General features: G+C 35.0%; 1 protein-coding gene across 10 annotated transcripts in view; it reads right to left on the bottom strand.

The window, feature by feature from the left end:
* Positions 1–15,779, bottom strand: part of nfasca (neurofascin homolog (chicken) a) — an 82,381-nt gene that overhangs the window by 24,775 nt on the left and 41,827 nt on the right. For 8 of the 10 annotated variants that reach the window (XM_016537717.1, XM_016537716.1, XM_016537715.1 and 5 more), the window contains 14 exons: positions 12,489–12,506; positions 10,886–10,991; positions 9,709–9,899; positions 8,717–8,839; positions 7,044–7,214; positions 6,672–6,719; positions 4,484–4,595; positions 3,548–3,732; positions 3,323–3,454; positions 3,079–3,222; positions 2,886–2,997; positions 2,200–2,366; positions 1,916–2,063; positions 1,201–1,331 (listed from right to left, as the gene is read on the bottom strand). In XM_016537717.1, coding sequence (XP_016393203.1) covers positions 1,201–1,331; positions 1,916–2,063; positions 2,200–2,366; positions 2,886–2,997; positions 3,079–3,222; positions 3,323–3,454; positions 3,548–3,732; positions 4,484–4,595; positions 6,672–6,719; positions 7,044–7,214; positions 8,717–8,839; positions 9,709–9,899; positions 10,886–10,991; positions 12,489–12,506 — 1,788 coding nt within the window. The remainder of the gene's footprint in view (positions 1–1,200; positions 1,332–1,915; positions 2,064–2,199; positions 2,367–2,885; positions 2,998–3,078; positions 3,223–3,322; positions 3,455–3,547; positions 3,733–4,483; positions 4,596–6,671; positions 6,720–7,043; positions 7,215–8,716; positions 8,840–9,708; positions 9,900–10,885; positions 10,992–12,488; positions 12,507–15,779) is intronic. The other 2 variants (XM_016537719.1, XM_016537721.1) reach the window with 2 other exon arrangements.

The following is a 15,779-nucleotide window of genomic DNA, read 5'->3' as shown; positions in this document are numbered from 1 at the left end:
TTTTTTTTTTTTAATGAAAACAAATTATTTTTATTTAGGCCTATTACTTACGTAGGCTATACGTTTTCCTTAAAGCATCCCATTTTGTCCCAGGGCTTGAAAACCTGTGCCCTAGGCTAGTTAGGTCCATGCAGAAACTTGTGAACGATGCTCTTTGTTGTGGCATCACCGTTTAGTGACAGCATTGAATGCTCCGGGAAAACGTATAGTCAGTTTCGGTCACAGCGCCTTTTAATTGCTGTTTTGAATCCAGTAATTATTTATTTACAAATTATAAGCTCTGATTATGACAAGTGTGGTATAAAAGCTTTGTTTATTAGAGGAATATTTGGTTAGCTGGAAAATCTTACATCGCGACCATGCTTTTGGATGCCGTTCGAGCCCATATAGCCTACATTTATGTGGCTTTGTTCTTGGTCACGAATTTCCACAAATTCAATCATATTTAGGCATTGTTTCTTTTCCTAAATCCTCACCGTCTAGCCCTCTAATTTCGCAGGTTTATTTTATTGTCTTCACTTTTTATCACTGTTTTCGCATCTCTTACTGTGGTAAACATGTGAAAGATTTCATGGCCACGAATTAAGAATTCGTTCGATGTATTAATTTGTTCCCTCATTTTAGTTAAATCATGGATTATTTAAGGAACAAAATTAATGAAACATGGACAGTGGCCACAAATTAATAAGTCGTAGGAGCGAATTAACAAGTTGTAGGAATGAATCCTTCCCCCGCAGTGTCCCGCAGCCCTGCAACCTTCACCTAATTGTTTCAAATATGAAAGAATTATCTGGGGAAATGACTGTTACTACATTTCTATTGCATTCCATGTTGAAGAACTGTGTTGTTTCTATTTTAATGTACTTTTAAAGTTTAAATCACATTAAAAGCTTAATTTGTATGAGTGAATGATGATGCATTTATATACCGTCACCGTCACTCACTGCCGCTCGCACGTGTTTTGCGCATGAGCCGCAGGCAGCCCAAAATTAAACGACTTAATCGACCATGATAGCTTTAATCGATTGCATCTCTTATCGACAATTAATCGATCATCGATTAATCATTGACATCCCTATGTCCTACATGTCCATATTCACTTAATATCTATTATGAAATATGTTACTAGCCATTAGCAACATGAGAAAGGTGCATAAAGGAGGACAATGTATTGTAGGATGAATGTGAATGTGTGTGTACCTGTAACTGTAAGGCGAGCTGAGGCAGAGTTCTCATCTATCTCAGTTTTGGCAGTGCATGTGTAGGTTCCTGCATCTTCTGGATTGACATTGTAAATAGTTAAGGTCTCATCATCCTTTCTGAACCGGCCACTAAAACATACAGGAATTAGACGTCAAGTACAGGACATACACTACCATTCAAAAGGCTTTTTTTTTTTGAAAGAAATGTATACTTTTATTTAGCAAGTGACAGTAAGGACTTTTTGATTGTTAAAAACATTATTACAAATAAATGCTGTTCTTTTGAACTTTCTATTCATCAAAGAATTCTGAAAAAAAATCTTACAGTTTCTACAAAATATTAGGCCTCAGATCTGTTTTCATGTTGATGATAAATGTTTATTAAGCACCAGATCAGTATATTAAAATGATTTCTGGAGGATCATCTGAAGACTGGAGTAATGATGCTGAAAATTCAGCTTGGCCATCAAAAGAATTAACTACATTTTAAAATAGAAGATAATTCTTTGAAACTGTATTAATATTTCAAAATATTACTGTTTTACTGAAAGAGACTTATTAAAAAAAAAAAATCAGTAGTGCACAGATTTGAACTTATTCAGAAGTAAAACTCAGAAGAAGTAATGCTAAAAGTAAATTTGGTATATAACAGTAAAAAATAGCACACAATCTAATTATGATTATATTGTGTATGTATTGTTATATGACATTACATCCAGTTAAAGCTTAGAGGCTTGTCATCTTTTAGCCATGTGACCGTAGCAGGAAGGGAAGGATCATGTTTAACTCGACAATCAAAGCGAACCGTGGTTCCTTTGGCCTGTGTGACATGTTCAGGTGCCCGCACTATTCTTGTGGGCTCTGAAATGCAGCACAACACACACACACACACACACAGAGTAAATGAAGGCATTCATGAACAATAATGTAATGTGTTCTCTTCAAAAAAAAACAAAAAAAACAAGAGAGATTTAGTGATTAATGTTTCTGGTCTCACCTTTAACCTCCAGGCGCACCTGATTCTCCATCTTGCCCAGAATGTTACTGGCAACACAAGTGTAGGTGCCTTGGTCTTCTGGCCGGGCTTGTTTAATCTCCAAAGTACCGTTGTGGTACAACTTGTACTGACCACCATCCAGACCACTCCCTAGGCCATTCTTGAACCTGAACACACATGTACAATATATTCATGTCATTTTTATTCTAATACACAAATGTTTGTGGTCAGTAAGATTTTTTTTTTTTAAAGAAATTAATATTGTTCAGTAAACATGCATTAAATGAATCAAAAGTGACCGTGAAGACAATGAAAAATGTCAGTTTCTGCAAAAATATAAAGCAGCAAATCTGTTTTCAACATTGATAATAATAAAAAATGTTTCTTGATCAGCAAATTTAGCATATTAGAATGATTTCTGAAGAATCATGTGACACTGAATACTGGAGTAATGATGCTGAAAATTCAGCTTTGCCTTCGCAGCAATAAAATACATTTTAAAATATGTATGGAAAACAGATATTTAAAACTGTAATAATTTTTCATAATATTACTAGTTTATTTTTTTATTAATGCAGCCTTGGTGAGCATGAGACTTCTTTGAAAACATTTAAAAAATCTTACAGACCCCACATTTTTTAACATTAGCCTAGTTTATCTTTTCAAACAATGAAATGTAAGCTCACCAGCGCAGTAAAGGGAACGGTGAGCCAAAGAAAGGGCAGTCAAGGAAGGTCCTGTTGTTTTCAATGACTTTGATCAGCTGGTTCTTTGGACCTAGCATCCGTGGTGCCATGTCTAAGAAGAAAACAACATTAACATATCACAATCTTGTGACCTCTCTGAACTTTTTAAATGATTGACTCCATCGTTTCTTACCCAGGATGTTTACAAACGCATTGGCCAATAGATAACCATGTTCATTTGAGGCGTTACATTGGTGAACTGCGCTGCTGCCGATCTGGACTGAATGGAACAGGATTGTGTCACCAAGAACTTGCCGGTTTGGGTTTGGCAGTGAACCTGAAGTAATACAAAGAGCAGAAAAAAACAGATGCAAAAATGTGTTATGATTCAGACTGTTAAAGTCAGAAAAGCACCAGTTCTTGCTTTCAGTACTCACTTTCAATAGGTTCCCCATTCACAAGCCATTGGATAGTGGGTTTAGGGTTCCCTCTGGCACGACACACTAATCGTCCATTCTCATCAGGGGCAAGCACCAGATTGGTGGGCTTATCTAGCCAATAGGGAGCAGCTGTACAGGGCAATAAAGAAATCTTAAAATGAAAAAGAAACCGCATATATCTCATGAACAAGATCCAGCAACTGTCTTTTCTCTATGGCTCACCTTTGACCTGGACTTCAATGGAATGGCGAATGCTGCCTATTTTGTTGCTGGCCATGCAGACGTAGTCACCAGAGTCCTCCTCAGACACATTGAGGAGGCGTAAAGTTTTACCGAAGTTCTCAATCTTGACTTTTTTCGATGGGAGGTCTGCTCCTTTTTTAATCCAATCAATGTTAGGAGATGGGCTGGACAAATGAAAAAGAACATCAAAAAAGAACAGAACAACACTTAATTGTAATTGAGAAATCTAATAACTAATACTTAAAATGATGTATATAGAGCTTTTGGTAACTGAATATGCTGTATACCCCAGTGTTGTTATTGTTAAAGACCCCCTGTGGTGAAAATTAGGTTTACCATGTGCAAATACATCAATTAACACCAATCCTGAGCATTTTCTCCTTGAAACTGTGGCGTACAAAAAGACAAACGTGGTTTGAAACTGCCCAATTTCCTACCGTCATAAACATTTAACCAATCCTGTCAACGTGCCGGGCGATGCTTTTCATATTATTATTATATTATTACTATCAGTTAACTGAGTGAAAGTGGAGCAGGTCTGAGCTTGTGCGATTGAGTGGAGGACTAGTTAGCATATTCATGAGTCTGTGTATACTAACGGAAGTAAGGGTGTAAAGTTGCATTCAAGCCATTACATAAAGAAATTATTTTCATGGGGACAAACATTTAAATATGTCATTTTGATTATCAAAGATGATTTTTAAGGAGATTCAATTAGTGACTGCAGGGGGATTTTAACTAAAACTATTAAAAATAGCTTTCGGTAATTGAAATAAATTAAATGACAAAAGCACAAATTTAAAATACTAAAACGTATAACTAAGTTAAAATGAAAACTGAAAATATAAAAATAAAAGCTAATTCTATACAAATAATTACTATAGCATTATATAAATAGAACTAAATAACACTTACACTCCAGCTGCTATACACTCCAGCAGAAGCTGTTCCCCTCGAAGCACTATCTTGGAGCTGGACAAGCCCTTTGGAGACAGAAAGGTGGGCTGGGTTTCTGGTACATTACGTGCTATGGACAAAAAAAGAAAAAATTGTTAACGCACAGAAAGAGACACTGGTTTGAGGAGCTACTTAAAACTGCACTGTTATGGATTATTGTTATATCCAACTTGCAAATTATATATATATATTTACACACACAATATACATACATACATACATTCGCAAATGTGAGAGACAAAGTCAGAATTAGCTTATTTTATCTCTAAAGGTAATACTTCATTTGTAATATCTCTATTTATTTTAACAACAACACACAAAAAAAGTCACATTAGCAGTGGTAAGACTTAAAAACACTGGTTACATGTTATATATAACCAGTTTAGAAATGTTATTAGAATTTCAAATATCAGTTTCTACTTTTATATAATAAAAATATTATTTATTCCAGTGATGTCAAAGATTAATTTACTCCAGTCTTCAGTGCCACATGATTCTTCAGAAATCATTCTAAATACTGATTTGGTGCTCAAGAAACATTTCTTATTATTATCAATGTTAAAAACTGTTGTTTTGCTAAAACCATGATCAAGATTAATTTGTTTTTTTCAGGATTCTTGATGAATACAAAATTCAGAAGAATAGCATTTATTTGAAATAGAAATACTAATAATAAAAATAAGCCCTAACTTAATAAATGTCTTTATTCTCACATTTGATGCACCCTTAATGAATAAAAGCATTAGTTCCTTAAAAAAATATTAGTGACCTCAAACTTTTTTAATGGTTATTTCTGTAAAATTGATATGCTATGTTTATGTTATTTATGTAAAATAAATCTTTGCATAGATACATAAATACATAAATAACATGAGCATGAAAGAAGAATCATAACTGTAATGACAGACAGATGGTTAGACATAAAATCCTGGTTATGTGCAGACACAGACAATCTTCTCCCTGAGGAAGACTTGATGAGCATGGCAGTATTAGTCCCTATTGTAATGTATATCTAGCAGTAAGATTAGCTCTCAGTTATTAGCATCTCGAGCAGGGCTCTAGGAGAGGGAGTGACAACAGCCTTTGTTGGAGACATTAAGTGGGAGGACAACATCTGGGAGATTAGACTATGAAGCTGCCAGGAACACATGTTTCACGCCACTGTCACGTGTGTCTGTGGTGACAGCAGTGCCAGTTCCCTGTCAGTGCTACCCCACAATGCCCTGGTGGAGACTATATGAACGATTCAAGAAACAAGATAACTTAAAAAAAAAAAAAAAAGCTTATGTCTGTCAGTGAACCCTGATCCCGACAATATTGTCATATGGATATTTGGGTGAATCTCAAAAAGCCATCAAGAACATGACTGGGTCATATTAAACCCCCAAATCACTCTGCCTGTCTAAATAAATAAATAAATAATAAATAAATTAAATAGAGAGAGAGAGAGAGAGAGAGAGATAGATAGATAGATAGATAGAATTTAAATAATAAAGATGTTCAATATTGAAACAGTTAAGTAATTATACATCATGGTAAGCAAGTAAACAAATAAATATATAATTTACATTTCTGAAACAAATATTTGAGGGATTTATGTAAAATATGTATTTTTTTTTAACCATTTGATTTCTTGTTAAATATATATATGTTTGTCACAAGGTTTGAATTTTACCTATTTTCTTCATATACTCAGTTCCACCCTTAGGCCATATCCGTGAGGATTTGCACATGGTTATCATTGGATTAAAGTTGCTGAAATATTAATGAGCACCTCTTGCCTCTTGCCTAATCTCCTTACTACCATTTCCATATCTCCATAATGAGCAATGTGATTAGGATAATTAAAGCAATTACAATCGAAATTTGAATACTGTTTCTTCAAACCATGATAGAATCTTGCTGACCCCAAAACTGCTTAGACTGATGTATTAAAAATCATTGTATGTAACCTAAGCATTAAGTGGTAAGTTCTACAGTCTATAAATACTATGTGGAACATCTTTCTTTACAATGTATATTATATGACAGACACACTATCTCTGCATTTCCTCTGTTGTATGTGGTTAGAAACAGCAGCGCTAATTCAGTTAGTGCTGTTTTACAGAAGCATACAGATAAAAGGCTAGCTGTGTGTGGAACTCACCACCATACAGATCAGTGGAGTTGAGAAACGTGTCATTATAAGGTTCCTCTGTGAATAAATGGCAGTTGAATTAACATACGAATACAGAAAAAAAAATCAAATACACTCAATTACAACTGGGAAGAAGAGAACAATTTTGGATGAAAATGGAAGACGGATAGTGCTTCAAGGCTCTTATTGAAACCGTGATAGTAATCAATGAAGAGCCTACAAATTAAAGGGCAAAAAGACAACTATCACAGATAAATGTCCCCGGCAATACTACCTTCTACCACAATATTCACATATACTGTACCTTGGACAGCAGCACAGCAACGTATCAGTTACATCAAATTAAAGATAACAAGTGATCCTGAAGAAATCACCACTCACTTGTTAGCACTTTAAGGGTGAAGGGGTTCTTCTGTTGAATGGTGTGTGTGAACTCGAAGCGAGCATTGCAGCTGTAGTCAGTGTTGGCATCTCTAGCCAGAACATTGGAGAAGAACAAGTCACCTTTCAAACCCATTGACACCCTCTTGTCCTGTATTATGGGCATAATGGCTGTGGAGAAAAAAGAGAATCCTGACTAATTTGTTCAACTTAATTTGACACGCAATAGCCGACAGGCAGCAGAAGAAATTATGCTTAAGATGAGTGTGGGAATCACAGAAGCATGATTATCATCTTCTGGCCTGAAACATCACAAGGATCAGTAAATGTGTCACTCAAGGGAAGGAGCAGTGAGGAAGAGTGTGAGATGAAGACAAGATGTTCTGCACTAATCAACAATGAGTCTGGATTTAATAATGAAATAATAGAGATTTTTAAATGTATCATATCAGTTGAAAATTTATATTTAGAGTACTTGTGCATGCTCATTTCCCCTATTTTAATTATATCTCTAATTATTAATATTTGAAAAAAGTACTAATGATTTCATTGCATTGTTAAATGTAAACTTTAGCAAATCCGAAGAATGAATATCCATTTTTACAATGTTGTAGCATGTTAAGCAATTAAGTTCTTAGTGTTTTATTTTTAATATATTTAGAAAACAGTATAGAATTTTAATCATTTTAATCATCCTTTATAGGTTATTGGTCATAATATATGCCAAATAATTATCAACTTTAATACTGGTTCATTATTACAAAAACGTATTAAAAGTGAACTTACTAATTGGCTTAAAACAACTTATTAATTGGCCTATTAAAACATTTCTCTTATGCAAACTACAGTATAAAATACAGCATAAGTTCATAGTGTAAACAATGTGGTGCTATCAAAACATTTATTTGTTTGTTGCCAAACATTTATTAAAAGTGAACTTATTAACTGGCGTAGAAATTATTAATTGACTTTTTCTCTTAACATGGCTTATTATGTGAATATAACTACAGTATAAAAGTGTTTGTTGCCTAACATTTATGGAAGGCAAAATTCTCAAATAAAAAGTCACTAGTCATAACTATAAGTCCAAAATGTTGAAAATATGCTAAAAAGTCAAAAATATGACATAAAAAGTCATAATCATTACATTTTATGTCTATTTTATGATTTACCAAACATGTTTTTTCATACAACAGTGTTCATTTCTGACCAATGAACATGGAAGGGAGTGTTCAAGGAAGTTCAAATGTCTTCTTCATCGAAATGTATACATACTATGAAAGTAGTGGGAATTCAAGCTTTAAGATCCATATTTAAGCCCTCTCACTATCACTGACACATTTTAAAAGAGCCGTTTGTGACTGCACTGATGACAAACACAGTCGAGATGTTTGATCAGTGCTTTGTAGCGTGCGTCTATGCTGCGTGATTCCGGCTCTTTTGAAATGTCTCAGTGCCATGCTTGTTTCTGCTCTCTCAGCTCTAATGCAGTAACTGACACTGCTGTGCAGAGGACACAGACTGCATGACTGAGAGAGAGACAGAAATTAAGGGGACGTGAGAGGGAGAGGTAAAAGAGAGCATGTAGGTGATGACTAAATGACAAAGCAATGGAGAAGAGGGTTAAGGTTATGAGACGCAATCAATCGCAGGAAGTGATGAGCAATACTCACAGCTGTCCATCCAGAAGGTTTCAGGAGGGGGGAGACCAGGAGGAGGGTTGCAGGGCAGGACGAGTGATTCCCCCTCACGCACAACCACTGGCTCCAGAACCTCCTTCGGCCACAGCGGAGACTCTGAGCAGTGGAGACAAGTTTACCAGATTAGGGAATATAACATAACAATTCAATCTATGAGAGATAATGTTGTTTTTATAATGCTTTCTGTATGCATTTTACTTTAATAAATAAATAAGATATTGAGAATAAAGTCATAGAATTGTGAGATTTAAGTTTAACTTTATTCTCAAAATATTACGACTTTAATGTCATTTGGCAATGACTTTATTCTCGTATTGCTACTACTTTGTAAAATATTACAACTTTAATCTCTCAATGCTATGACTTTATTATCATAATTTTGACATTATTTTCAAAAATATTGTGACTATTATTTTTTATGTGGCACTAAAACACCTTTGTAATATCGTATGACTTCAGAAGACTTAAAATATACTGTACACTCTTAAAAATAAAGGTGCTTCACGATGCCATTGAAGAACCTTTTTGTCTAAATGGTTCCTTAAAGAACCTTTAACATCTGAAGAATCTTTCTGTTTCACAAAAGGTTCTTTGTGGCAAAAGAAGGTTCTTCAGATTATAAAAAGGTAAGAAAGAGATGGTTCTTTAAAGAACCTTTGACTGAATGGTTCTTTGTGGAACCAAAAATGGTTCTTCTATGGCATCGCTTGAAGAACCTTTTGAAGCACCTTTATTTTTAAGAGTGTAGTGTAAGTCACATGAACTACTTTTATGATACTTTCATCTGTTTTAATGATAAAATCACATCTCCACAGAAGAACGAAAGTCATATGGGTAGCATAACAACATGATGTTGAGTGAATGATGAAAGAATTTACATTTTTGGTAAACTATTTCTTTACAGACAATTAGCATGTTGTGTGTATGTTGTGCTTTCTTTGACATTACAGTAAACCAGCCCTCACTTGACACTCGTAGTAGGATTTTGTTGGAAATCGCCGTGCCAAAGTCATTGGAGGCGAAGCACTGGTACTCTCCTTCATAATCTTCCGGTTTCCCGCTGCTTCTGATCTCCAGTGTTCCGGAACGACTCCGCATGGTCACCCGCGGGTCCTTCCCCACGTTAAAGAACTTCCCATTCCTCCGCCACTGAAACCTGCACAAACCAGTTACAAATAGGACGTGAGTCAACTTGATGCTGTTTATGTAATAGGTCCATTGTTGGGGCTTTTTAATAAGGGGATTTACACACACATCAAACTGATAACAACAAAGACATGAATACCAAACCAATGATGGCATGAGATGGAAATTCAGCTATTTTCAAAATCAATGAAATCCATTTTCTAAATGCATGTTACTGATCTTATTTTGAACAATTCATCGGGATCAGCATGTTGACTTTTGATCTTCCGTTGAAATGACATACTTCTCTCTGGTGACGTATGGTGGACCATACTCCAATCATTTTGTCCTAATAAGCCCGTCCTTTCTCTTTAAAAAACCAAGTCCTCATCCTGATTTTTTTTTTCTCAATAATCCGATTAATTTGGATGTATGTCCGAATTTAAAGAAAAAAATCTGTCGCTACTTCTTTCTTATTGCGACTAAAAACTTGTAGGATTGCGTGCTTTGAGTTGAGTGCAATCTACCAACCTACTGAATATTCTGTGAGCGTGAACACTAAACTAAGCGTATTAGTATACCACAATGGTTTTGCGGACTGGCCTGCGTGGAAGGTTTTGTAAAGCCCAACAGACCACCAAACAAAAACAGGCACTCTGAATGGCCACACTGTGTTGAGCTGGTCAAACCTGCTTTTCACAAACAAGAACAAGGGACATGAGAAGGGTACAAGAGGGAGGGAGGGAGGACAAAGCTGGCAGTGCCACTGTCAGGTTGGGGCATTGGGTGTCACTCTCACAAAAATGTGCTGGTCTTTGTCATGCCGAGACTAATGGACGTCAGGTTTAATTAGACAGCGACAGAAGGGGAAGAATGAGAGACAGAGAAGTGATGTGAAAGTGGACGTATACAGTAGGAGGTTGCTGACAAACTGGAAATGTAAAAGTGGTGAGAGATGACAAAAAGGACGAGCAGGACGAGATGGCACAAAGACAAAAAGGTTTCATCCATTCTCACGTTGGCACTGGAGTCCCCTTGGCCTCACATTCAATGATGATGTTATCTCTGGGGTCCACAATGTAGTCCTTTAGTGACTGCTTCACAATGGTGGGGGGCTGTTTGACTGTGGAGGGAGGGACAAAGAGACAGTCTTATCTCACCAGCACTGCGAAGGAACACTGAACTCAATGCTATGTATACATATGCAAGCTCTGCATTTCTTGAAAAATGGTTGTTCAATTCACTCTCATGGTAACATAAAAAATATAGACACAATAAGCACAGACAGACAAAGTTTTGATTGACAGACAAACATCAAATACATTATTCTTTGTTAATTGCATATGTACATGATAAATTTTATTTGCTCCTTGTGTGTTTATTTACTAAATATATAGGCTAATTTGACTATATCAGCTAGCAATAAGTTTGTTGTGTCCTTAGCATCGTTCATTCCTTTGTTACTGTGTTTAAACCAATTTCCCTCCAAAATAAATGCAAAAAGTGCTAAGAATTGTGCACCTTCAGTCTGGGCCTGGCAAAAAGGTATGAGAGATTGCAGGATGTACAGGTAGCTACAAACAACATTCAATGGACACAATATAGGTCTATATAGCTACTATTGCTTATATTTTAACAGGCAAGCTAAAATAGCATCCAGGACTATCCATTATATAATTATATAAATGTTGCGCAACAACAGTTAAACAATGGCATTTCTGGTGAAAAACTACATTACCCACGATTCTGTAGAGAAATGTCCACCAATCAGAAAATTGTGGCAAGCAAATCACAACAAAATAGATTTAGTGCTCAACCACTCCCATGAAGCACTGCGAATGTCAGTTTCCCTAGATTCATATTTTGCCAAAAATATAAGATATATTGTTTCTGAATATAAAATGTCTCTCTCTTTTTAGGCTGCTCCTTTTAGGGGTCGCTGCAAAGCCACAGGTTTTACACTGGAAGCCTTTCTATATACATAATCAATAATGTTATTATATATATCTATATCTATATATATATTTATTTATTTATGTTTTAAATTAATTATGTCATTCATAGTGCTTCATGTGATTGTAGGCATTTCTCTAATCAAAGCAGTTGAATACAGTGTCTGGGAACTTTGTCTTTTTGGCTGATTTCTATTTTTTTTTACTTTAAATCAAAGTTTGTAGTGCTGTGCTTCACCTTGTAGCTGGTTGGTTTGGTTCATGGCTTTTTAGCCACAAAATTCCTGACTGCTCTACTCTACTTCTAGCTGGCTCAGAATTGTATTCTGGCACGGCTATCAAACCCCTGAAGTAATCCTTCCCTTCAAAGACATGGCCTGCCAAAAAGACATGCTCTTGGGCTTACATTAGAATATTAATCAGCTTTAATAAATGATAGACTTTATAATTTATCTAGAGTAGCACAGTGAACTTCTGTGAGCTCTCTTGAGATTGCATTTGAGGGTCTTTTCAGTGAATTTTCTGGCCTGTATTGGCTCTAATTGTAACATCAATGCAGTAATAACTCTGCTCTTTAGATTTCAGATGTGATAAGTTTTGTTGTAAGCTCTATTAAAACCAGCCGCTGATTTAATGAACAAGTTAATCCGTGTTAATGAAGCACTTACGCTCTTGCTGGATCTTTGCTGTTAGTTCCAAGAGGGGCGGATGAAGAGAAAAACAGTTCAATTGTGTGAGTAGTTAACAGAGAGTGAGGAAACATGGCTATGATGACAATAATTAAAACATTTACATTAATATATTAAAATTGCTACTAAACTACTGTTATAAGACAAGACAAAAATTATTTTAGTTAATGGCTGCTAAAATCTGAAATATGATTGCTACAGTTATTATAAACACAACACTAAGTCTACTTTAACATATTAACACCAAAAGGGCGGATGAAGAGAAAAACAGTTCAATTGTGTGAGTAGTTAACAGAGAGTGAGGAAACATGGCTATGATGACAATAATTAAAACATTTACATTAATATATTAAAATTGCTACTAAACTACTGTTATAAGACAAGACAAAAAATATTTTAGTTAATGGCTGCTAAAATCTGAAATATGATTGCTACAGTTATTATAAACACAACACTGTCTACTTTAACATATTAACACCAAAAATAGCAACCAAACAAATAAACTTACCTGTTAATGGGCCACCAGATGAATGAAGCAGAGAGAAAATTACAAAAAAAGGGGGAGGGGAGATAAATTTTAAGACAGAAAAAAAAAAAACATATCAAAAATACATCACTGTCACATTAGCAAATCATAATCGGTGCATTTATCTTCCCCATATGGCAGTATATTTAATCTTCGACTGTCTTTCTTTGTCAGTTTGTTAAAGTGACAGGCCTTGCGGGGGGTTTCTCACATTCGATAATAACCGCAATCAATGTGATGTATGTTCTCAGAAGAGTCAAAAATGGCTTTTGTGATTGTGCTTTGCTAATTAAAGGAATATGACCTTCATATTCAAGTTATAGTAGAAAGCACCCATGTGTCTGTTGTGCTTTTCATCGGATAGTGACAGGTGCATCTCTGGCTCTGTGCCATTCATCATCTGACATCAATCATAGCACATAAGCAAGGTCACACGGGGATGGGACGTCATGAGCAACATATGTGTTAGTGTGTGTATGAGCGCATGTGTAAGGTCAGCTGGGAGCCGATGACAACCCTCGTCAATAGAAATCACATTTGGGGAGGGGGTGATATTGGGAGTGAAGGATCATTAGGGAGATAATGGAGAGATGCTAAGAGTCACATTTCTAGTTCAATTCATCTTTTAGATCAAGGGTCTTCTGCAGGGGGTATGACGATTATTGTATGTACATTATGACATTTGTTCATATTAGCTTAAACCAGATCTAAAGTTAAGTTATTGTAAATGTTTAATTGTCCCACCTACATACAGAATATACTGTTCAAATATACCTATACACACATACATACATACATACACACACACTGCCGTTGAAAAGTTTGGGATCAGTAAGATTTTTAATGTTTTTTAAAGACGTTTCTTCTGCTCATCAAGGATGCATTTATTTTATCAAAAATACAACAAAAAAAACCAGTAATATTGTGAAATATTATTACAATTTACAATAATGGTTTTCTATTTTAATATACTGTAAAATATAATTTATTTAATGTGATGCAAAGCTGAATTTTCATCATCCATTACTCCAGTCTTCAGTGTCACATGATGCTTCAGAAATCATTCTGATTGATTAACAATATGCAGATTTATTATCAGTGTTGGAAACAGTTTTTGCTGCTTAATATTTTTATGGAACATGTGATACTTTTTTCAGAAGTTTTTGATTAATAAAAAGTTAAAAAGAACAGCATTTATTCAAAATAGAAATATTTTCTAACAATATAAGTCTTTACCATCATGTTTTATTCATTTAACATATCCTTGCTGGAAAAAAAAAATTCTTTCCAAAAAAAAAAAAAAAAGACCCCCAAAATTTGAACGGTAGTGTATATTACAAAAGTTCTTTTTAAATAAATGCTGTTCTTTTTTTATTTTTATTCATCAAAGAATCCTGAAAAAAGTATCACGTGTTCCAAAAAATATTAAGCAGCAAAAACTGTTTCCAATATTGATAATGAATCAGCCTATTAAAATAATTTCTGAAGGATCATGTGACTGAAGACTGGAGTAATGATGCTAAAAATTCAGCTTAAATTGCAATAATATTTCATAACATTACAGGTATTTTTCTGTATAATTCAGCTTTGACATCAAATCATTAAATCATATTAAAAAAATTAAAATATATTAAAACAACATACTAAATTGTACAAATATTTCACAATGTTACTGTTTTACTGCATTTTTGATCATAATAATAAATAAATGCAGGCTTTGTGACTTTCAAAAAGATTAAATACTTTTACTGACCCCAAACATTTGAACTGTAGTGTATATGTACTGTATTTTAAACATAAAGTAAATACATCATTAATCTGTTATAATAAACTCAATTTTATACTATATGTATGTAACTGCTCTGTCTCTCTATCCAAACAGGGGTCCTTGGTCTTTAAAATGCTTTTGATGGTGCGTGTAATATGGAGTATAAGCATACAAAAGAAGACACAACACAGTCGCTAATAGTGTGATCAGATGCTTGTCATTTCCCAGTAGCCCCTGCTGCTGAATACATTCAGAGAGGTCAAGAGGTCAGAGGGGTATTATGAAGTGCTCAGGACCAGGATCAGTGCTCCAGTCTTCTCTATCTACACAGATCAACAGAGATTCACACAGACGGGCCTATAATGAAAGCTGGAGAAAAAGGGGGGAGAGACGGAATGCGAAAATAAGGGAAAATGAGAAAAAAGAGAAAGGAAAAGCGAATGATGGTGTCTTGGGAATACAGTCGGAGAAGGGGAGCTGGGGAGGTGCTGACAGCCTCTGGTCAGGCTGAATCTCTCTATTGTTGAAGCTGGTGAGCACTGAGCGCCGCTGGGGTGTCTTGCTCTGTATGAGCTTTCAAATCATTTTTCATAAGAGTGTAAGCCAAACCTGGATGGCTATTATTAGAAGGAAACTGAAAAAAAATGGAGGAGTAAAACAAATACAGTAAGACAGCAGAAGGCGGAGTGGATTTATTGGTTTCTTTGTTTAAGATGCAGTTCAGATAGAATGGATTTTCCTCATTTATTACGCTGTATAAATAGTAAGACCATAATATAGAGCGCAGCTTATAGCAGGACAGTAGGAATGTGCAAAACTACATATTTTCAAATTTGCTTAGCTGACTAATCGGTCTAAAGTGGAATTATTGACTGTGTGATTATGAAACTACTGAGGTTATATTTTAAAGGGGTCATATGATGCTATTTTAAAGATCATTATTTTGTGTATTTGGTGTAACAGAATATAAGTTGCA

This window comes from Sinocyclocheilus rhinocerous, unplaced genomic scaffold (genome assembly GCF_001515625.1).
Source record: "Sinocyclocheilus rhinocerous isolate Xijiao unplaced genomic scaffold, SAMN03320098_v1.1 scaffold576, whole genome shotgun sequence".
NCBI lineage: Eukaryota > Metazoa > Chordata > Actinopteri > Cypriniformes > Cyprinidae > Sinocyclocheilus > Sinocyclocheilus rhinocerous.
The sequence above is the reverse complement of the archived record's forward strand: the minus strand, read 5'-3'. Positions and strand labels throughout refer to the sequence as shown.